The sequence below is a fragment of the Podarcis cretensis genome (genome assembly GCF_951804945.1).
Source record: "Podarcis cretensis genome assembly, chromosome: 3".
NCBI classification, from domain to species: domain Eukaryota; kingdom Metazoa; phylum Chordata; class Lepidosauria; order Squamata; family Lacertidae; genus Podarcis; species Podarcis cretensis.
This window is the reverse complement of record NC_137172.1, coordinates 68971133-68994028: the sequence shown is the minus strand read 5'-3', so window position 1 is coordinate 68994028 and position 22896 is coordinate 68971133. Positions and strand designations below refer to the sequence as shown.

At 39.0% G+C, this 22896-nt stretch overlaps 1 protein-coding gene across 6 annotated transcripts in view; it reads right to left on the bottom strand.

Annotated features, from left to right (window-relative positions):
- Positions 1 to 22896, bottom strand: part of TRDN (triadin) — a 175665-nt gene that overhangs the window by 30888 nt on the left and 121881 nt on the right. For 4 of the 6 annotated variants that reach the window (XM_079970771.1, XM_079970773.1, XM_079970768.1 and 1 more), the window contains 10 exons: positions 17916 to 17951; positions 16031 to 16084; positions 13508 to 13528; positions 10399 to 10431; positions 10251 to 10289; positions 9407 to 9433; positions 8520 to 8546; positions 7759 to 7806; positions 6287 to 6310; positions 2974 to 3024 (listed from right to left, as the gene is read on the bottom strand). In XM_079970771.1, coding sequence (XP_079826897.1) covers positions 2974 to 3024; positions 6287 to 6310; positions 7759 to 7806; positions 8520 to 8546; positions 9407 to 9433; positions 10251 to 10289; positions 10399 to 10431; positions 13508 to 13528; positions 16031 to 16084; positions 17916 to 17951 — 360 coding nt within the window. The remainder of the gene's footprint in view (positions 1 to 2973; positions 3025 to 6286; positions 6311 to 7758; positions 7807 to 8519; positions 8547 to 9406; positions 9434 to 10250; positions 10290 to 10398; positions 10432 to 13507; positions 13529 to 16030; positions 16085 to 17915; positions 17952 to 22896) is intronic. The other 2 variants (XM_079970770.1, XM_079970769.1) reach the window with 2 other exon arrangements.

Here is a 22896-nt window from a genome sequence, read left to right as displayed (position 1 = left end):
TGTGCCTTTAGTTTCTACAGTGAAAGCCCATTATGTCGTCCTAAAGTTTGTGGAGAGGAAGACAACTGAGGTTGATGTGTGGCTGAATGGAGGCTAAGTTGTAAGTGAGCATGCCTTGTGTTTAGTGCTTAAAAGACACAGAAAATATGGCCTGGTGCCCTGTAACCAATAAACACATACTACACTTACACATACTGTGCTCACTTACAACTTAGCTGACATGCAGCTCAGTTATACCTTTCCTTCGTTTTTATCGACTAGAGTAAAACATCCTTAAACTTTGGATAATTTCTCTGCTTTCCGTTGTGTGTGAATTTGTATATGTCTTAACTCTCAGCAACAAAAGTCATTCTAATCTTAGAATAGTTCTGGTAAATAAATGAATAACAAGTTTGCAGCTATCAATTCTCCTCCATGAAAGAATTCATGAACTTAAAAAGGTATGCAACTTTACAAATAGCACCTTTCTCTTTTGCAGCATCTAGGGGGAAAATAATAATTAATCCCATGCTTACAAAATGTTTCTTCTCTACGAGCCCTGAGAAGTATGTGAATAGTTCCAAGTGTTCAGTTTTCAAACTTGCATTGTGAAGTTTTACAGCATCAGAGATCAACAAGCTCAGCTGTACTTATGAGATGATTTTAATAACAGTCAATTCGTGTGCCCTGAGTATTTCATTTGATGTAGCAAAATAATCTGGCCACATGAAGTGCCAATTATCAGTAATTCCTCCCACTAATATGGCTTTCCAAGCATCATAACTATCCTTGGAGGCTCAGGAAAGAGATTGGGTTGAGGAAGAAGACTTAAGATGTTTAATGTATACCATTTCCCAATGCCCATGGGGTTCTGGAGTTTTCAGGGTTTTCTTGTTTTACAGCATCTGTGAAGAACTATATTTAGCAAGCATTAGTCAAACTCAGCCCAATACTGAATCTATGTAAAATGCTGTGAAATATTTTGTGACTGAAACAAAAGGACATTGAAGGATCCAGAAGCTCAAAGTGAATGGAAATGGATAAATGAGATATTAAGCTGAGTATTTTGAAAATTGCAATCAATTAACTTCATAGTGTAAAAACTAAACATTATCCATCCATGAAAGCAAGGAGCTTCCTGTCATGGTAAGAGAGTTGCATTTGTGGAAGTGGCCTTTCCATTCAAATCAATTCAATTCTCCTTCTACTTCTGTCTGTCTGTCTGTCTGTCTGTCTCACCCCACCCCCATGTGTCGACTTAAAGATTTGCCATAACTGTGTTAATGTGGAGTAAATACGTAATGAACGCAATTTAGAAAATATGGGTCTCCACACCTTCCTCTAAAGTCCATTCACGTCTCTCAGTGTTTTAGGTTGGAATTCTATACTTTGCTTGGTCAAGGCTAGAGTTTTGTATTTTCTACGTAATTACAGGGTGCACCTATTGCATTGTTTTATTTTGCAGCAGCTGTCTTCAATGCAATTGAACCAAAGCTGGCACTGAATTTTGGCATTTTAAAATTGTCATGACCTTGACACTGCAGTTATTTTAGCAATTGAATAAATAGCATGTGGTTCAAATCTTGCTAAATGTCATTTCCTGTTGGTGTTGAACCACTGACCTTTCACATGCCGAGATCAGTGATGCTTTGGTAGGAATAGATTGGGACTGATGTGTCGGAAGCTGCAAAATCGTTTTGGGACTTCCTGAATATCACTTGGTTGGAGTCAAAGAATGCTGTAGCTTATAGCAGCCCTAATTGCATCCGATTATAATCTGCTTGACCTGATATGGTATTTTAAATGCAAGCCTTCTTAAAGGCAATGAATAGGCAAATGTCAAGACAGATGAGCTTCCCTATATAAACTAAATGTACAAATGATCACATTCCTTGTTATCTCACATCCTATTGATACATGCAAATACAAGACTAGTTATGCTGGGTCAAGGCGAAATATTTATTTAGTAGCACTGGCAGCTTTGAATGGGACAGACAAATGAAAACCTGTAGAAGTTTTCTATCCATGAAACTAACTGTAAAGTGTGCAGAGGGAAGCCACAAATATATCTTAAGGTGAGAAGAACTGATATGACCTAGGTTCTACTTATGAGTTGGAATGGAGTAGAAATTTGATTCAGTATGCATTTAAAGTCAAATCTATCAAATTCACATTTTCTGAAGCAATACACAAACTAAAACACAGCTATCCACTGAAGATCACACGTAACTAAATTTTATGATGCAGCTCTCCAACCAACCAATGTTTACAAAAATACATATATTAGGGGAAAGTGTGCATACAAATGAGGATATTAGTGAAAATAGCATACAAATGTACATTATATTAGGGGGAAATCCTTTCAAAAATGAGTACATTAGCCAGAGCTGCACATGAAATATGTTTATTGGGAGAAATCCACACCAGTATGCTGATGAATTTTCATGAGGAATTTTTAAATCAAGAAATTGCAGATTGCTGCAAAATGTGGAGAACTGAATTCAAGACTGGAAAAATGAAAAACTGAAATAAAGGAAATTGACAGATCCTAATGCATGAGTATAATATAAGATTGGGAGATTGCAATGTAAGTGTCTCTTAGCGGTGAGCCTGGTGACACAGGGATTTTAAATTAGAATGGGAAAATGGAAGTCAAGGATATCTGGTCTTTTAACAGACGTGGGTGTTTAAATGGTTAGAGTGAGTGTTTCTTAGCCTCTGCCTTTATGAAGTCCTGAAGGCATGTCGGTCTCAATCACACCTTCACACCAACCCATATGCTGCTGTTTGACTCCATTTATGTTATATTTGGTTTAAACTGTATTTAAACCTCTCACACGTGTGCAGAAATGTGCAGAAATGCTTACAGTTAATTTGTGCAGAAATGCTTACATTTAATTTGGCTTAGTCAATTTTGCGTGAGCTATTTTTCAATTATAGTTTTGATTGCAATCATTCTGACTTACATCTTTGTTTTCGATTGCATGGCATTACCTTTGTCTTTCAATGCTGGATGATGCTTTATTTCTTTTTCTTTGGCATCTTCTGGAAAAAAACCAAAAAGAACAACCCACTACCAAACAATTTTAAACAAACAATAGACTTGTTAAAATGTGTGTAAATACATACTGACCAAATGACAAGTAATTTACCGGTAAGTGGGAATGAATTATTATGAGTGGTATCCAGATTGGCTGTTCTGCAAAGAGCTCTTTCTGAAAAGTTCATTCTGTTTACAAAAAGCTCAGAGATCCAGCGGAAGTTCCCTACTGGTCAAAGGGAGGAGAGAATCTTGACAAGTATCTCTTCCTCCTGCTGCCCACTTGCACCACCCCAATGCTGCTCTGAAGTGTCCCCCAACCTTCTGGAGTAGCTTTTCAGGAGACAAAGGGGGTGCAGGGGAAAGGAGGTATCGGTGCAAATTGCCTCCCTAGCCCTTTCCTCCAATGCAAGAAGACCTTGCTTCTTCATTTAAAAACATAAAAAGGTAATACACACAGAAGACCAATAAAACAGTGAGGATGTCCAATTAGGCAGTTTCTGGAGAATTAGGTAGTTTCTGGAGAAGGTTCCATCTTAGGGAAGGTGATTTCTGTTGGATTCTCTGCTGCCCCATCTTGCCACCACCACCACCAACAAAAATCACCCTCCCTCTTCAATAGGCACATCCCATGAACAGCATTCTGGTAATGAGAATTCCAGATCCAAGCTAAATATCTTAAGAGGGCCTACTTAATATTGGGTTATGAACATTAGCAAAGGTGGTACATCTGAATTTTGATTGTAATTTAAAAAAAAAAAAATATTCATATGATTTTCCTTGATGTAAAAAACCCTCAGCTCTCATATACCATGCACACTGATCCTAAACACATCCTCTTCCAAGATTTCAAATGAGCTAGTTTTTGCTGAAGGTTTTATGATTTTTCTTCTGTCCTCATGAATAATAACATTTAAGTAGAGCTTCCCAATTTATTTCTGGAAACTGCAATATTTAAAATCATGGACTAACTTAGCTCATCAATTCAGAAATTTTCTTACAACAACCAACAGGAAATATGCACTGCCATTACTAGGAAGAGCTTTATGGCAATTATTTCAAAGAAAGTCATGCTGATTACTTGATTTTAGGAGATCAAACACTTTTGGAGCCTGACTCATTACTGATGTTGCCTTAAATCCCAAGTGATCTGATAAATCAGAAAATCATGCCGGAAATATTTCAGAAGCTAATGTTGTCTGCAGCAGTAATTTAGCATTTGTGATGCTGTCTTACATGTGCAATACAAATGTGGCTGAGGAACTGGAAATAAGTGATTATGGCTAGCTCAAAAAGAGTTTATTTCAGTAATGAAATATGTGACTTACTTTTTTACATATATATATATATTTAGTCTTTGCTTGATTACATCAGACTACATATATTGCCAGCAAACCTTGCTGAAGCTAAGAATTTGAACTATATTTCACTTAAAATTGAAGTACTATGATTTAGGCACAAATCTAAGCACATTTTATTGGAAGCAAGCACCACTGAAATAATTGTAAATTAGGTAAATCTTTTTAGGACAAGATAAAATAGGAGATACATTTAATCAGTGCTTTTTTCTGGGGGGACACATACCCCTAAATATTTTGTGAATCTAAGTTTAGTCTCATTGAGGGGCAGTATTTCAATATGAATAGGAAAACTAGAGTACCCCTAAACATTTGTTTTTAGAAAAAAAAGCACTGCATTTAATTATCACACATGGAACATCACTCCCCTCATTACTTTTATGGAAAATAAAAATCTAATTATCTGAAGTTTGCTCCTCCTGCAGGACAGGATATCAATATATGTTTATTTATATGCTCCTTTATACAGTGTTTTATATTTTGACTCGTATCTATCTGTCTATCTGAACATACTAGGTGAGATTCACCTAAGAAGCCTTGTCACCTCAAACCCTGTGCAAGGCCTTCTGCTTGCACAATGGGGCTCCCCTTTCTCCTCCCTCTGTGCCCTCCTCACCCCTGAAATTGGCTCAATGGGGTTGGGAGAATTCCCAGAACATCATGCAGGGGGAGGAGAGGGGGAAGAGTTCCACCTGACAAGCTGCAACACTTGCAATGATGAGATGTTCACCATAACATGATGTTGAATTATATATTTTTTCCACCTACCAATCTAACCAGCAAATCTATCTATCTACAGTGGTACCTCGGGTTAAGTACTTAATTCGTTCCGGAGGTCCATTCTTAACCTGAAACTGTTCTTAACCTGAAGCACCACTTTAGCTAATGGGGCCTCCTGCTGCTGCCACGCCGCCGGAGCACGATTTCTATTCTTACCCTGAAGCAAAGTTCTTAACCCAAGGTACTATTTCTGGGTTAGCAGAGTCTGTAACCTGAAGTGTATGTAACATGAAGCATATGTAACCCGAGGTACCAGTGTATCTATCTATCTATATCTATCTATTATCTATCTATCTATCTATCTATCTATCTATCTATCTATATCTGTCTGTCTGTCTGTCTATCTATCTATCTATCTATCTATCTATCTATCTACTCATGTGAAGTTGTGACCCAGATATTACAAGAGACAAGAAATATGAGATGGTTTATTCATATTGTGTCCCTTTGCAGACATAAAGCTCCTCAATTCCATGGAAGTTTCCATTGGCGGAAAAGGAGGAAGAGAATTTTGATGATTTCCCCTTCTGTCTGCACCCCCCTGCACTCCCAAATCTATTCAAGAGGGTTGGGGAACAGTGTGGAGATGTCTCAGGAGACGGAAGGAGAAAATGTGGATTTGCAAAAGTCACATCCTTACTTTTGGCATATAGACCACCTCCCCCAAACCAAACAGGAAATCTATGGAAGAAAATTAGTGCAGTGTTGTTTTTCTAATTGTTATGATGATTATTATTACTAAAAATCACAATTACAACTATCACACTGCACTTTTGAAATATTGTTGAATTTACCTCATAATACGTGCTTTTTGTGTTGTGGGTTAGCAAAGTGAGCAATTGTGTTATGGATAACTATGCTTCTTGCAAGGCATACTGCATTTGCTTGTTGTGCTCCAATTCATGCCTTATTTCTTGTTTCAGTAACGTTCAACATGAAACATTTTTTGAAACAAAAGAGTTTTTGAACATAATAATAATCCTGTGTTATTCTGTGGTTCGTTCAAAGAATGTGTTTGCATTGATCTTGCTGTTTCTTAAAAGGTAGAAAATGTGAACAAATAGTATATACAGGAAATGTTATTGCATAAGTGATATACAAGAGTCATAGACAATGTCATATGGCTTACTTGATTCCTTTGGTTTTGGTTTCTCTGCAAAAAGAAAAAAAAAGTAACAATCCCTCAATTCCCTTCAAGTTACTATAGCATATACGGTAATTTATTGTCAGTTTAGGGTTAAGAATAATCTGTTTAGAAATGTTGCATTTGCAGAATAATTTAGTTGCTTCATACTGTTTCCTTGCTAACCAACACATAGCAAAAGCTCTTGAGCTTCTATTTCTTTCAATCAGATCTGACTAATTCCTTAACACAGTGTCAGCCCCAAGAATCATCATTGGACTGAAACGATGACAGTTGAGTATGATGGATTTCTAACGTTACCCAATGGCATTTCTCTCGGATGAAATGAAAGACCAAATATTTTTCACATAATATTTTATTTCTGTTATTGGTGGTTCATTTCACATAACCAATGTTGAAAGGAAAAGGTCACCATTATGGATGGGACAATTATTCGAATCAGAGACGCTAAACAAGGCGAGAGCCCTGCTCTGCTTGAATGCAGGTGGTCCCCTTTTGAGGCAAACACAGTCCGCCCCACACTGAACTTGTCTGGATATAAATTGGGACTTGTGACTTGCTTCAACAAACATTTGCAGCTGAACCATTCAGAAAATTAATTCTACAAATCAGATCAGTTAAAATAACTAGGGCCAGAAATGTGGACCATGTCACAGCTAAATAGAATAGTATGGCCACTTCTCCATGAACAAAAATGTGGACAACAGCACCCACAGGTTTGTATAAAATTTGGAAATGCTGATTTATATGTATAGGTGCACATTTAGAAATAATTACCAGCACATAATGGTAGTTTCATTAGCAGTTTCATAGTGGGGAAGACTGCATAGTGTGGCTGCTTAGCCTGCTGTGCCAACTGCTGGTGAGGCTCTTTAATGATCCCTGTGTCCGCTTCTCAGTAGTGGTGCCCACCTTGTGGAACGCCGTCCCCTCAGACATCAAGGAAATAAACAACTATCTGACTTTCAGAAGACATCTGAAGGCAGCCCTGTTTAGGGAAGTTTTTAACATTTGATGTTTTATCTTGTTTTAATATTCTGTTGGGAGAGAGTGGCTGGGGAAACCCAGTTGGATGGGTGGGGTATAAATAAATTAATAATAATAATAATAATAATAATAATAATAATAATAATAATAATAATTAGTAGTAGTAGTATTTTAAAGTGGATTTAGAACAGGCACCCATCAAACAGAGGACTGTCTTCTGTGAGATAGGACACAAGGCCACCACAAAACTGAAGATGACTGAATGGGTTAATTCCAGTCACTGCAGAAATATGATTAGTGACACAGAAACTGAATTTCATCAGAAACTTGATCCAGAATTATCTGTCAAGAAAGAATACTAATAGCTAGAGAGACAAAATCAAGATGGTCCACTTTTTGAATGTGATTTTATTTTTAATCGCTATGGTGCTCTCCTTAGATAACATCAGCTTCACAGAGTTTCTCCTTACCTTTCTCTACCACCTTCAACGGCCTATCTTCTTTCTTTTCATGTACCGCTGCAAAACAAAGATAAGGCTTTTGTAACACTTCCAGTCTCAGGAAGAGTGGCTCATGCAAGCTTTCTCAAAGCACTGAAAACGCTGCTGCTTATTTGAAAGCAACTGACATTATCCTGATATTGATCTAATCTACCTTTCTAATAAATGTTATAAAACTGTAGAGTTACTTTTTTTTGCCTTCCGATAAATCTGCAGGAAGAATGAAGCCTTGCACAGTTGCAAAATGAATCATGGAAAAGTCAGCTCCCTATTTTACCATTATAAATGCTGGTATAAAAACATAGGAAGCTGGCTTATGCCGAATGAGACTGCAGGCTCACTGGTTCATGAACGTCTACAATGGTTGGCCATAGTTGTCAAGGGTTTCAATCAGCTTTACCTGGCCATGCTAGGGAGAAAAGCCAGGACCCAGCTGCACCCCATACTGGTTGAAGGGAGCAAAGCAGCAATAAATCACAAAGAGTTGAAGTTAACTCTTTGTACTGTGCTGACCTCATCGCCATCTTATCCTTGCTCCTCTACCGCCCATACTCTGCTATCTAGTTTGCTACTGATTCATCTGCTTGAGCATGGATTAAGGTTCCAAGATCATTAAATTGCATGGAGGTCCTTCCACAAACCCATCCTATGTTCAGCTTGGCCATGGACTCAGTCCAAACACTATATATTGTGTACATTTAATTTTACTGTAAAATGTAAACAGTACTGACCTTTTGGCTTATGAACTTCTGTGGTCACTGTGAAATGAAACAGAAAAAAACATTGTGAACATTTAATGGACATCTAGGATTTATCCAAAACACTCTTGTTAGGGGCAGCTGTGTAAATGGAGAAAATAAGCCAATAAAAAGCAACAGCTTCGAGTTGTTGCAACAAAGGTTTCCCTTCAGTTTTAGCAGAGCTTTCAATGCATATCCTTTTCTGGTTCAGGAAAGGGTTTGCATCAGAATCCCCTGCTAAAATGAAGGTGGTGGTCAGGAAAACATTCATTTTAGCAGCACCATGGGGATCTGGGTTGTGGAGCAAAAAAGCTCGTGCCATCTCCGCTTTAAGGAAAATGAATATGCTTTAAGGAAAAGTAGAGGACAATAAGTAGTAGAGGACAATAAGTAGAAAAGGACAATAAGTAGTAGAGCACCTGCATAGCCAGTGGAATGTCTCTGACACCTCCACTTTTTAAAAAGGAGCACTGGCTGGGGAAACCCTTTTCCTAATACAGTGGTACCTCGGGTTACAGACCCTTCAGGTTACAGATGCTTCAGTTTACAGACTCTGCTAACCCAGAAATAGTACCTCAGATTAAGAACTTTGCTTCAGGATGAGAACAGAAATCGTGTGGCGATGGCAGCGGGAGGCCCCATTAGCTAAAGTAGTACCTCAGGTTAAGAACAGTTTCAGGTTAAGAACGGACCTCCAGAACAAATCAAGTTCTTAACTCGAGGTACCACTGTACCTGATATCACTGCCAGGTTGAGCAGCAGTGGATTAGATGGACCCATTATTTGTCTCAATATAATGAAGTATGTGATATTACAAGAAGCCATAACATTATACTGTACATATATTTGGGATATATATTTAAATTTTAATCTCTCACCTTTTGGTTTATGAGCTTCATGTGTCACTGAAAAATTAAACAAAGAATTTAAGTGTGTTCAAACTACATATATACAGCTCAGGGGGGAAGGGGGATAGCTCAGTGGTAGAAGTACATGCCTTGAATGCAAAAAGTCCCAGGTTCAATTCCTATTATCTCCACAAAGGAGAGGGAAAAGATCCCTGTCTGAAACCTTGGAGAATTACTGCTAGTCAAGGTAGACAATACAGAGCTAAATTATAGACCATTTGGTTTGACTCGGTATACGGCGGCTTCTTATGTTCCTATGTGCCGTGGCCACCTGAAACAAAGCTCTTGTACCCAAGACCTCAAGCAAAGATGCTTTGACCAAAGGATCCACGAGTAAATCATACCATTTCAAGCTGGTGTATTAATAGTATTGAGGGCCACAATGTAGACATTGTCTGTATGAAATTTACATGCCTTAAAAAAAAAGCTGGCCTGCTGGAAACACTGTGATGGGGGAAACGATTGCAGTGAACAACAGGTTATGATATTTGCTTTTTGGTTAGTTAGTTAGTTTTATAAATATTTTTATTGATTTTTAATTTCAAGTAACAAAAGTAACAAAACATATCCACACTCTTGCTGATTTGTTTGCTCACGGAATTTAGATTCTACTTTTTAACATAAAAAGCACAGGGAACCCATGGTGGTTAGAATCTCCTCCAAATTATTTCTAGCCATGTTCTCCATTTTAATTCACTAGTTAATTGTTGTATGGCATACTGAATTTTATAGCATTTAGTTAATTTAAAATTTTAGATTAGAGATAAAATAGGAGAGCATTATGTTCTATGATAACTTTTCCCTCATGTCTTACCAGCTGCTTTGACAGGCACATCCTTCTTTGGGTGCTTGGCTGAAACACAAACATAAAAGGAGAAATAGTTGGTTATTGCATATCTGGAACAGGTGCATTATCAGTATGTTTGAAGAAAGCAAAGATTTGAAAATATGAGCATATTTACCTGTTTCTACTGGCTTTTCTTTTTTGTGTGGTTCTACAAAGTTGGAGGAACAAAGCCGGATAAATTATTTCTGCATTTTGAGGTTCACAGTGAATATTAGAACCATTACATAGAATGAGATAGCAGACTGAAATTGCAGAACTTTCAGCTGCATTACTTTAGCATGCAGGCAGGTGGCCATATTTTGAATATTCCCCCCATATAACCAACTTCTGGATGTAATAAGTTGGGGAATGAATGAGCAGGCTATGCAAAATCTTTTTAATGTTTACTAGATGCATGGAGTGGGCAACATTGAGAAATACCTAAACTGAGTTTAATTTTGTACTAGCAGTAGTTTGGTTATGATCGTGATCTAACATGGTAGAATGCACTCAAGCACTTTGTTGGATTCCACTCAGAAGTGGGGAATGGGGTTTTTTTTTAGCATGAGGGATGGATAATTGTGGTGGCCATGGCCAGAGACAAACATGGGTAGGGCCTGAGGTAAAATGGGTAAATAAATAGATGTGATGTTTTGGCTCCAGGTCCTGAGTGCTGAGACTCTTTTGGTTCCCCCAATGGTTTTTTTTTAAAAAAATGGGCCTCGCCCTCTAAATGTTCAGAGGGCATTCAGCTTCGGCCTCTGGCTCTGCGCGATGTCAGGACATTGCAGGATGTCATGTGAGCCATGTCAGGATGTCACACGACATCATGTGTATGACATCAGGACATCATGTCAGGCCCCCTCAATCATGCTGAGAAGATGGCACCTCTGTTACAGCAGGTTACATTCCAAACATACAAAATTCAAAGGTTTCTACACCCAGCTGTAGAAACATTATCACAGTTCAGGACACACTCCAGTTAGGTAAAAGGACTTGTGGAACAGCACCAGAGAGGGGTATGGCTTGTCCAACTCCCAAGTGACAGCGATCTACTCACAGTATTTAAACAACAGGCAGTGATCTACCCATTGTCATTGGAGAATGGACAAGAGTTGTTGAGGTTTTTTTAGGAAGCCAGAGTTGTTTTTGGAGGAATACCACTAAGGGTTCAAAGATCAACCAAGATCAACCAGGGCATGCTGAGATCAAGCTGTGGATCGCAATCGACCTACTGGACATGCCTGGCCTAGGGAAAGCCCTACGTTCCAGATGGAGAGGCCTGGAGGGCCTTATGTAACTGTTTCTGTGTTTATTATTTTGAAATTCCTCATGTCATAGCCTTTGATTAAGATCAAACTACATGAACACTCCTCTATGAGCAGACTCTTATTCATTGGGCTCACACCACAACCTGCCATCAATGGCCTTCTACCTTCACACTAGGGGAAGGGATAGCAGGAAGGAGTGTGGGCCATGTCTGTACATGAAAACTGGCAAGAGAAGAGAGGATATTTGGATGTCTGGTGAAGATATGCTTGCATGATCTTGAGGACTTGCTAAGCCAATTAGGGAGTTGTTTGTCCTTTCCCATGAGAGAAGCCTAAGGTTGTCTACCACGTTCAGGGAAGCTATGAACCAATGACTTTATAGATCACAGCTCAGATCTTAGCCTGTATGCTAGAGTAACTCTGAGCTACCATTTACACACAGCAATAGACTAAGTACTTGGTTCTAAATAGTATACCTTGTTTGCAAACCAACCAATTCTCAACAATCTTAATGTATGTTTGGTAGCAGACATGTCCTTTAAATAACCTCTATTGTCAAAAATGCTGACATGTCATTTTAAAATCTCATCAATATAGTTTTGATGTAAATTCATAGTTTGCTGAAATATGCTTCAGGTTTTTTCTCACAGCTAGCTTGCTCCCCCTGCCTGATTCATGCAGTAATCTCATTGTTCAAGTAATGTTTTCAGTGTACTCAATTATGATTGCTGAAAAACATGAATCATGGCATCACATCTGTCAGGTTCGTACAACTGCCCCTGACGACACACACGTATGCTCCCAGTAAAATTATGATAGGAGAAAGATGTTCTGAAGTAAAGCTATAATGGAGTTTTGGGCAGATCACTATATATACACCTATGTCCATGTTATTAATAATTAGAGGGAACCAGATTATGCTGCTGAAAGTGCTGCAGAAAATCTATAACACACTCTAGGCACTGAGGTTCCATGATGTCCAAGCATGGTTTCTTGGAAACAAAAGCATTGGGATTTAGTGGACTCCACAGAAGGACCTCTGTTAGGCCTCTGCTACTGCCATGAGCCTGCACTCTAGTAGCCAAGGCCATGAGGAACTTTGCAGTACATGTTTCTGTACTGCAGTAGCCAATATGGTACCCACAAGATGTTACTCAACTCCACCTCCCATCAACCCTACCCAGCATGGCCAATGGTAAATAAGTGGGAAGTGGATTAAGGCATTTCTTTGAAATCCTATTCCCTCTTCTTTATAAGCCTCTTTAGGCCACAAAATATGGGTATTTAAATGTTTTACAGTTCAGAGTTTATTTTATGTTTTGCAATTTCTTTTAAATCCTCTATCACTCATACAGTTTTAAATTAGATAAACCAAATCTGCAGCTTTGAGTGCCATAACTCTAAAAAATTCATCTTTCAGCTTAGACATTTAATTCTTTCAAATTTTCACAAATATCCTCACACATAACTTCATAGTTTCAACACTGAGGAATGAGAGCTTAGGCTGTAATCCAACCCCTTGGCTGGCAACAGCAGGGCTTGATGGAATGGCATCACCCATGGTGAAGAGGGTCATACTGGACATGTTGCCAGATTAGACATCATGTGGCAGCAGCAAGGCTGGCTCAGAATCCAGCAGATCCTATGCTGGCCCAACCCCACCTCCTCCCTTCTTTGTTTTAGGGGATTTCATAGGCTATGGGCAGTGGTGATACCACCAGAGGTAGCTTCTGCCTGAGCACTGATTGGGCAGGCAAACTGTGGTGTTCTTTTGTTGGTGGGGATTTACCACTAGCAGAGGCTGGTGAAGCCAGGCAGCACAGTTAGCTATTTTATTTTTATTGTTGCATTCTGGCAAATCACCTATCTTAAAGCAGCATGGTCCTAGAAAAAATTCACAAATTCTGGTTTATTTTTTTAGTAGGCGAAATATTAAAAAACAGAGATTGGTTCGCATAGCCTCTGCAAGCCTACCTGCTATTGACTTCTTGGCTACTGAAAAAAAAGGGGGGGGGAGGGAAATTGTTTATTTTTCTTGTATGTACCACAGTGGAGTTCTGTACAGTAAATAGTAATTGCTTTATAATGTAGATATAATTCTGCTGTAGGATGTCTTCATTCAGCTGAGAAACACTTATACAATTCCCCTGAACATGCCTTTAAGTGTTGATTTTATATTTCCAAAGGAAACATATACTTCAGAATGTAAGGTCTTCTTTAAAACAAAGGAATCATATGCTGTCAAGGAAGAGTAGTATTTGGACCCACAGGAGCCTGTAGTTGTTTCATGCTATGCTATCAAGGGAACAGAACTATTAACGATAACTTGCAGTACATTTGTCAACTGCTATGAAGGTATCCTGGTCAGTAAGTGGCGTGCTAATGAAGTCCCTTCTGACACACAGTGGTTAGATAAAGTCAGGGATATATCCTGTAATGTGGAATTGACCCATCAAAGGTTAGTAAGCTTAGACAGGTATTTATGGCTCATTTCTCACATATGGATAGGATTGTGGTTTGCTGTTCCCAGTTATGATAGGGGAGGATTAAAAGCAGAAATGCACTCACAGTACGCATCATTGTGTGCACCATGACATGTGAATGATGTCAACAAGAAGCTCTCCATATAGTCTTTGTTTTGCGCTTATTGATCACTGACCGCTTTATAATATTTTTTGTTGCCATTCGGCTGACTGCACCCTTTTCAATTTCTGTATTAAAAGTTTTATAACTGCTGTTGAATCCATCTGTTTGGTAATTAATTAATAACACAAGACTCTTTAAAACTTACTGCTAATGTCTCATTGCGTTGGGTAACACTGTATCCAGTATTTTGAATGAATCTATCACATTATGTGGATTGTGTGATATATATTGCTTGCAAAAACTATAATAAGTCAAGTGTGTAAAAAAATTAAATAACGTTTCTGTCTTTCTTAACACAGCGGGAGGAAAATAACATTGTTCTGATGTATTTAATTTTGAATTAAAATGGTTAATTTGAGGAGAGATAAGTACATCTCCCTCGAGGGGGTATCTCAAAATTGATACCTCATTTGAAGCTCCACCCACTTCAGTCTTCTTCATTTTTAAAAATGTCGTCCTGACAACATGCAGGATGGACAAGAGGGGAGGTCTTCACACAACGTATAAACCAGGCACAGGCAAACTCAGCCCTCTAGATGTTTTGGGACTACAACTCCCATCATCCCTAGCTAACAGGACCAGTGGTCAGGGATGCTGGGAACTGTAGTCCCAAAACAGCTGGAGGGCCGAGTTTGCCTATGCCTGGCATGAACTGTAGGATTCGCTTCTGCAAAATATTGTGGTGACCACCAATATGGATAGCTTTAAAATGGGTTTACACAAATCTATGGAGAACGAGGCTATTGATTGCTACTAGTCATCATTGCTGTATGCTATCTACTGGTATCGGAGGCAGTCTTCTTCTGTATATCAATTGCTGAGGAGCACAAGAGGCAAGAGGGTTGTTGTACTGATATCCTGTCTGAAGGCTTGCCATAGGTATCTTGTTGCCCATTGTAAACACAGGATTCTAGTCTAGATGGGCCCCAACCTTGCCACCTGCCTGCTTCATCCCAGCCCCATTCAGGTAAGGTGCATTGACAGCAGTGTCGAGAGGTCAGCTCCATGGCTCTGCCCCACCACATAGGCTGTTATTATTCAATGGTCAGCAGACCAAGTTGCTAAGCGCCTCTTTTGAAATAGAAAATACAAGGAAATGTCCAGCAGGCATTTTTTCAGTAGCTGCCAAACAGCTGGAAAGTCTTGGACTGTTCTGCCTCTGTAGCTCAGTATGATGTGATCTAAGTCTGTGGGTGATATTCAACCACGTTTCATTCACAGTTAGCCCACTGAAGTTAATGAACACGGCTACATCATGTCTTCTAATTTCATCATGTCTGCTCTGAGTAAAGCTTAGTAGAATACCACCCTGTGTGTCTATGAAAAGGAATGGGGCGGAGGGGAACTTGAGTGTTGGTGTCAGAACTGAATCAGAAGCAGAAAAATGGCTCTGGCCTCTGGAAGGCACCTTTGGGTGGGGCTTCCTCTCTGGGGATGATGAGGAGCAGTGGGATATACTGCAAATTATACAGTGAGTCCACTTGGGTGCAATACATCTATTATAGAAACATTGTAAGTCTCTGGCGAATTCTTCCTCCAAAGGAAACTAGTCCCTGGTAAGCACTGCTACTGGGGCTTCCACACTTATCAGAAAAGTTGTGTGTACATATAACATCAGTGAAGGATTTTCTTTCTTAACATGCAACACTTGTTATGACACATGTTAGGAACTACAGACACATGTTCATAGCAATGACACTGCACCATTATTCTTACCCAACACAAACCAAAAAGAACATTAACTTGCAGAACCCAGCAGATGGTGCTATGATGCAATGAAATGCACCATAACCAGAGCAGTTGATTGAATACATTGAAAATAAAGCAAGAGAAAACAATTTAATCACTTACCTGGTGCTGCTACTTTTACAGAAGCTGGTTGGGCTGCAGGAGCTTTTGCTGGCTCTTAAAATGAGAACAAATTAAAGCAATTACTACAAAGCATTCTACAGCAAAAACACAGGGACATGGGGAAATTTCAGATGAAAAAGATTGCCCTTAGCATCTCTTGCATAGGCGAGCAGAGAAAGAAGATTATTAAAAACAAAGTGCCTATCTGCATTCTACTCAATCAAAGGCATGGAAAAAGTAATGAGCAAAAATGGTTATTTGGAACCACTTGATAATTGCTTTCATTAACAAATATGGTTTTACTATTGTATCACTCTGCGCTGCATCTTAGTACAGTAGTAGTTTTCTTAGTCACATGCAACATTTGCATATATGGCAGAAATAGTTATGGGGAAATGCTCCCCCCCCCCCGAAGGAAAGCGCAACCTTCTGAAAACACACAGCATTAAGAGTTTCCAGGATTCTTGAGGATTCAGAAAAAAATAATACTACTACAGGCTGTTTCCTGAATCTCTAGCCTAGATTAGAGTCACCTGTGCTGTGCTAGTGTCAGAAACACATAGAACTGTGAGGGTAATGTCACTGCAGCATGAAACAGAAGATGTTTCGGTTGCCTTTGTTTTTGTCACAGTTCTCTTTCTCCCTTTTCTTCCGCTGGAATACACGTCTTAAACAATAGGTTAAATAAAAAGAATCCCTTTCGCCAGTCCCAGCCCTACCCTTATGCTGAGCGAGGCAGCTACCTTAGGCAGGTGATTTTGGGTGTCATGAAAGGGAAGCAAATTCTTCGTTGTTTGTTTTATTTTATATTATTTTAATTGCCTGGGAGGTGGAGAGACAATGGCAGGATTTTCTGCCTCTGGTGCCCAAATAACTTGACTGGCCTTGGATATATGCATCCTCATGGCATGGGGTGGGAGCACCATTGGGTACTCTGCCTCAGGCAGCAGAATGCCTTGGGCCAGCTTGGCCATCCATTTTGTGAGGATGGAGTTAGTGCTAATAGCACAGTTCTATGCATGTTTTCTCACAAGCGAGCCCCACTCTGCTCAACAGGGCTTATTCCCAGGTTGCAATAAGAACTGTTATTATACCTCAAGTCAGGTATAGGGAACCTTTGGGCCTACACATGTTGTTGAACTACAACTCCCATCATCCTTGGCCATTGACCATACTTACTAGGGCTGATGGGAGTTGTAATTCAGCAATATCTGGAGGTATCTTCACACCATTATATTATACCTGTGTAAATAATACATAGAAAGGACTTTAATGAAGAGTCACTTGTTTCCCACTGAATACAGCTCCACTGAAATGGAGACTGAAGAACAGTTAAGCTTAGGCAATGCTTCCTATATGTTTAAGGTCACGGCATACACAGAAAAGCACAGATGCACAAGCTTCCCAGCTTTTCTTTCCAGTTCTTGACCACCAAGAACATGTTCAGCTGAGATCACAGCTGACATTTCATTCCCCATGAAAGCTCTGCTTTTTCGAGACGTTAGATTAAAAAAAAAAATGAGGAAGGGAGGCAATAACTGTCAGTCACAAACAGGAATGCGGAATTAGAAATACAGTGTGAATTGATTTAGAATGGAAGAGGCAGCTGAAGTCTAAACATGTCATTTTAGAATTATAAATGGTGTCACCACCTCCTTATTTGCATCTTCTTGCAATTTCATAGCACTATCCTATGAATGCCTCTTCAGACATATGTCCCATTGAGCACAATGGAACCTGCTGTCAGGTAAGGGAATAAATGAACGAGCTGTTTTTAATTTGAGTACATTGAATCACTATCATTTGGGTACATTGGAACAGGCTGTTTTAAAACTGAGCTATATAAAAAACAGGATGTACAACCACAACTAAAAACGAGACATACTTTTGAGGTCTTTTGTCAAAACAGCTTCTTTCTTATCTGCAAGAATAAAACACACACAGAGGAATTAGCAGCGGCATTGTACCGAATGCTATCACATATATTTACAAGTGATTCGATAACACAAATGCCCAAAGAACACATTTGGAGTCTTCATCCTTCATTTTGCAACACGGTACAACCTCAGGTAGAAAGACAGCCAATAGGATTTATCTGATCATCACAAAAAGAACCATATTTATTGTTTTATTTTTTGCAGGATTCCTATTAAATGCCCTTTCTTTGATCAAAAGCAATAAAACGCCTAGAAATTTCAAGGGGAAACTCAATTATTCTTGGGTGTACGTACACTGCTCTCTGAACTAAAAATATTTCTGGGTTAATCTGCTGTCTCTACTAGCATGTTTTCTAGGAATCACTTCAAAGCATGCTAATTACCACATTGAGATGAAATTAATCATAAAGCAGCTTTCGGCCATGGGGGTCTACTGAAGCATTCAAGAAACGCTTTATAGTTGCCAGATATGGAAATTTTAAAAGGTGTCACTTGTAGTTGATATGAATCATTTATCACAATAATCTGCCATTACTGGAAGCTATAAAACCTGAATACACAGGCAGCATTATATGCAATACCAGATGTGAGCTACAATTAAATACCCTGAGCTCACTCAAAAATATTTTGAAATATTGGGATAGTGTGATATATTTTGGATAAAGAATATATTTTAAATACCTTCTTCATAGCTTCATAGTCCATACAAGTGTATTTCATTGTTGGAATACTGGAATACTGCATGAACACTCAGGAGTATTCTCTCTCTCTCTCTTTTTCTCTATCTCTCTACATATATATATGAGGTTTACATAAACACAATAAAATACAATGGCATTTAATAAAATTTCCTTTAAAATAGATAAAAATGAGGTTAAAAACAAAATTATGTAGCACAAATAAAATTTAGCAGTGTTTTAATAAATTAAGTCTACATCTCCTTCGAATATCTTAAAGATTGTCTTGGACTGTGAGTACTCCTCACTATACATTCATTATATGATCAGTTCCTTATTCAACATGCATTGTATCTATTGGAGAATGATGATCTTAAGTTTTCAAAACGGACCAGTGGATACAACTATCTGAGCTGCAACTATGAAAAGAAGTTCAATCGCAAATCAGATGTTTATAATGTTGCCAGGATTTTTAGTATGCTGCATGCATTAGTAAATTACTCATCAGTAAATCTCATTTCTGAATCCTTCACAGGTTTATAAAGTTTTGAAGTAGCTTCTTCTCGCTCCTGTCCAGTGATATACTGGAGAACTTAATTGAATTCACATTCTGACATGGAAGTAATATAACAATGAAATTATGGCCTGGACAGAGTAGCCACCTTTTGACGAAAGAATCAGCAGGCCACCAGTTCAAGCAGTAAAACTGAAGTCATAGAGGTATATTGTACCTGACTGACAAAAACAGACCAGGATTTCTTAAAATAAGCAGTACTAGCGAAAGTAGTGAAACTAATTACACTGGCACATTTGAAAATAAAAGTAATGCTTTATGAGGGGATCATAAAAACTAGGAATAGTAGCAATAATGTGAACGTTTTCAAGAAATGCAAGCCACACATTAATTATAATGGATTAGCAAAATATCAATCATTTTAGCATGTAGGAGGAGGGAATTATATTTTGCAAGGTCAAGTACAGTTTGTCACCTTGCATCCCCCCGCCCCAAAATTCTTACATCAAACATGATATTATTATGAACTCTAGAGAAGGGCTTGCCAATATTTTGGGGTCTGTGGACACATTTACAAACTGAATAAACTGCAGTGGGCACCATACACATGCCACAACTCTCTTCTCCCTATCTATATCTCCCCAAATCCACCTGACACAACTGGACTTGGAAAAAAGCCCTTTGTTGGCTAAGGAAGGCTTCTTTGAAGCATAAATTCAGCTGAGGAACAGGTGGACGATGGGACCCTGCGGGCTCCAAGGCATGGGAGTGAGGGACGGAATATCAGGACGAGGGATGGAAGTACTATCTTCACAGTAGTAATAAAAACAGCTTGACTACTTTTTTCCAGCTGGAGAACAAGTGGTTCTAGAACAGAAATACTGTACAGGTAAACACTCTGTTTCTTCATTTTAACAAGCAAATATTTTGACAAACATGATCTGTCTATAACCGTGTGTGTGTGAAAATATATATATGAAAACAGAAAAGCTCAGTCTCCTTCTTTTGGCACAAGCCACTCAATTTTACCTCAGGCCTTGTTCAACATTCCTTTGAAGTAAACTAGCAGCAATACAGTAGCTGCAAATGACATCTAAACAACACACAGGGTGATAAAAACTAAAGCCCCCCCTTTGTGTCTTCCATACAACTATATCCCTAGGTGGTTTATAATAAACTGCTATGCGATACTGCTATTTTTCAGAAAATAGACACTTGGAACATATTTTTTTTTAACTGAATCTTGAGTGAGTGTGAATCCCAGGTTTATGTTGCCAAGCCTTAACAAAAATGTTTTGGAGAGTGTGCAATTTAGGACAATGACAGACCAGCTTAGGCCATCTAAGACAGGGATGAGAAACCTTTGGCCCTTCAAATGTTGCTGGACTACAAATCACATCATCCCTGACTATTGGCAATGCTTGCTAAGGTTGGTGGAAATTGGAGTTCAACCGGATGTGGAAGGCCACAGGTAGATTTCCAACCTCTTGATTTAAGATTTCATAGAAAGGCAACTGTCCAAGTAACTATAATGAGGCTTAAACTCAACACCATTCCATTCCATTTCAGCTACCACTATAATGTTTCTTTTGTTTAGTAAATAGCCATGGCCATGACTCTCTTTCATTATGCAGACTTGGGCCAAAGTGTTGACAGATAAACTAAATTGTTCAATATGTTTCTAGAAAATGAGCAAAAACAGGGAAATGTCTTTCTTCTTCCCTCCCTGGGTTGGAAGTTTGTATCAAGGGGTGTATGCAAGAGGTTAATAGTCTGGCAGTCCTCGAAATGGGTCTGAAAGACACACAGAAGACTTGCTCACTCTATTAAGGAATTGGTGTTTCCCTTGGAAATCTGATGGGGAGCAATATCTGTTGGTGTTCATGCCAAGGACCTTCTGCCATCCAACATATATTGTAAATAAAACCTTGCATGACAGAACTCGTGTCCTATAAAACTTGGGATGTAAGTACCTAAAAGGGCACATCCCCCAGTATTGACCATCTCAGGTCCTACAATCAGTAGGTGAGGGCCTGTTGATGGTGGTTCAATTGGCTACTGCCTGGTTGCATTGATGCATGTCAGGACCTTTTTGGTGGTGGTTCCCCATTTGTAGAATGTCTTCCCTGGTAAGGTGCATCTGTCTCTGTCATTAATGTTAAAGAGGAAGTTAAAAACATTTCTGTTTGTGCAAGCATTTGGTAGCTGGAAGAGACATTCCTGACCATATTTTGGGGGGTGGGAACATTCCAGCTGTGAGTGGGACTGAAGTCAGTTGAGGGCTTGGCCAGACCTGAAACTGAACAGTGTGCACTCGGCTTTCTCACTCTCCGTTTCTGTCTCTCTCACTCCTTTTTCTTTCTCTCTTCCCTTGCTCTTGCTTAAAAAAATAAATAACTCTCCTGGCCATTCACACGAAATCAGGCTGAGGGCTGTATGTGCCCCTGGGCCCACAGGTCACCCACTGTGCTGTAGAGGCTCAGGTGCTCTAATGGACTGGGAACATAAGAACATAAGAGGAGCCTGGTGGATAAGTCCAGTTGCCCATCTTGTCTAGCATCCTTTACTCACAGTGGCCAATGAGATGCCTGTGGGAAACCCACAAGCATGATCTGAGCACAACAGCACTGCCCCCTTTTGTGCTTTCCAACCACTGGTATTCAGAAGCCTACTGCCAGAATGCCAGACATGCTAGAAATAAAGAGGCGCCATACAAGATATTTCACTAGGGAAGGAAGGATCATTTCCCCCTTATATTTCGAATCCATACAGTGCAATCTTATGCATACTTACTGAGAAGTTCCATTTTGTCCAGTAGAACTTACTCCACTGGAAGTGCGCTTAGGATTCTGGCCTTACTGCTATTACTGACTTGCTGCAAAAATAAATTACTAATGAAATGACTGAAGTCTTTCCGACTTTCGGCTCACCGTCTACAAACCGATCAGTGGTTCCACTTACATGGTTATATAAATCTAGCATAACCACTTCCAAGTGCTTCCAAGAAACTAGATAAGCAGAAGGTTTCTAGATACAGTATGTCAGCCACATGTGTGAAATCATTTCCTGCACATTTGACACATTAATGGGGGCTTTTAAACCAATACATCATGCATGGATGGTACTTAACGTTCCATTTGCTGCCCTGAGCAAAGTGTCCAAATGTGTTAAAATAAAAGAAGCAGCAGGTGGCATACGTTGTCTGAAAAATAGCTTAGCATCTGAACATTTTAGTCAATGAGAGACCATTCTTCATATAGACCAGTCTTAAATAGCAGATTTGCCTGACTTTATATATTTGTTGCTGAGCAATGTATTTTATTTCTATCCAGCGATCTAAAAGCTAGATATCTATCTGGCCAAAGCCAAGAATGAACTAAAATTAAATCAAAGCCATTACATTTCCAAAGCAACTGTTATCAACTATACAGCAAAACGCTACATCCATGTCTGAGTGTATTTGAAAAGCCTGATAAGAAGAACTTGTTTATATTTGAGATTATGTTGTTGGGATGAAATCAAGGTTATCAAACATACATTTAGGGTTATTGTGGTGGTGGTTGGTTGGGAAGAGGCCTGGTTACAGTTATTTTGTTTTCAACTGGATCTTAATTGAATATTTTTCAGGCAAATCCAATCTAAAACTGTCTGTTTGGAGCTCTAAAAATACAGTAAGCTATACATTTTAACATATAAATACAAGTGTATATTTTCAATGTGATTGCAGTGATTTGCTGC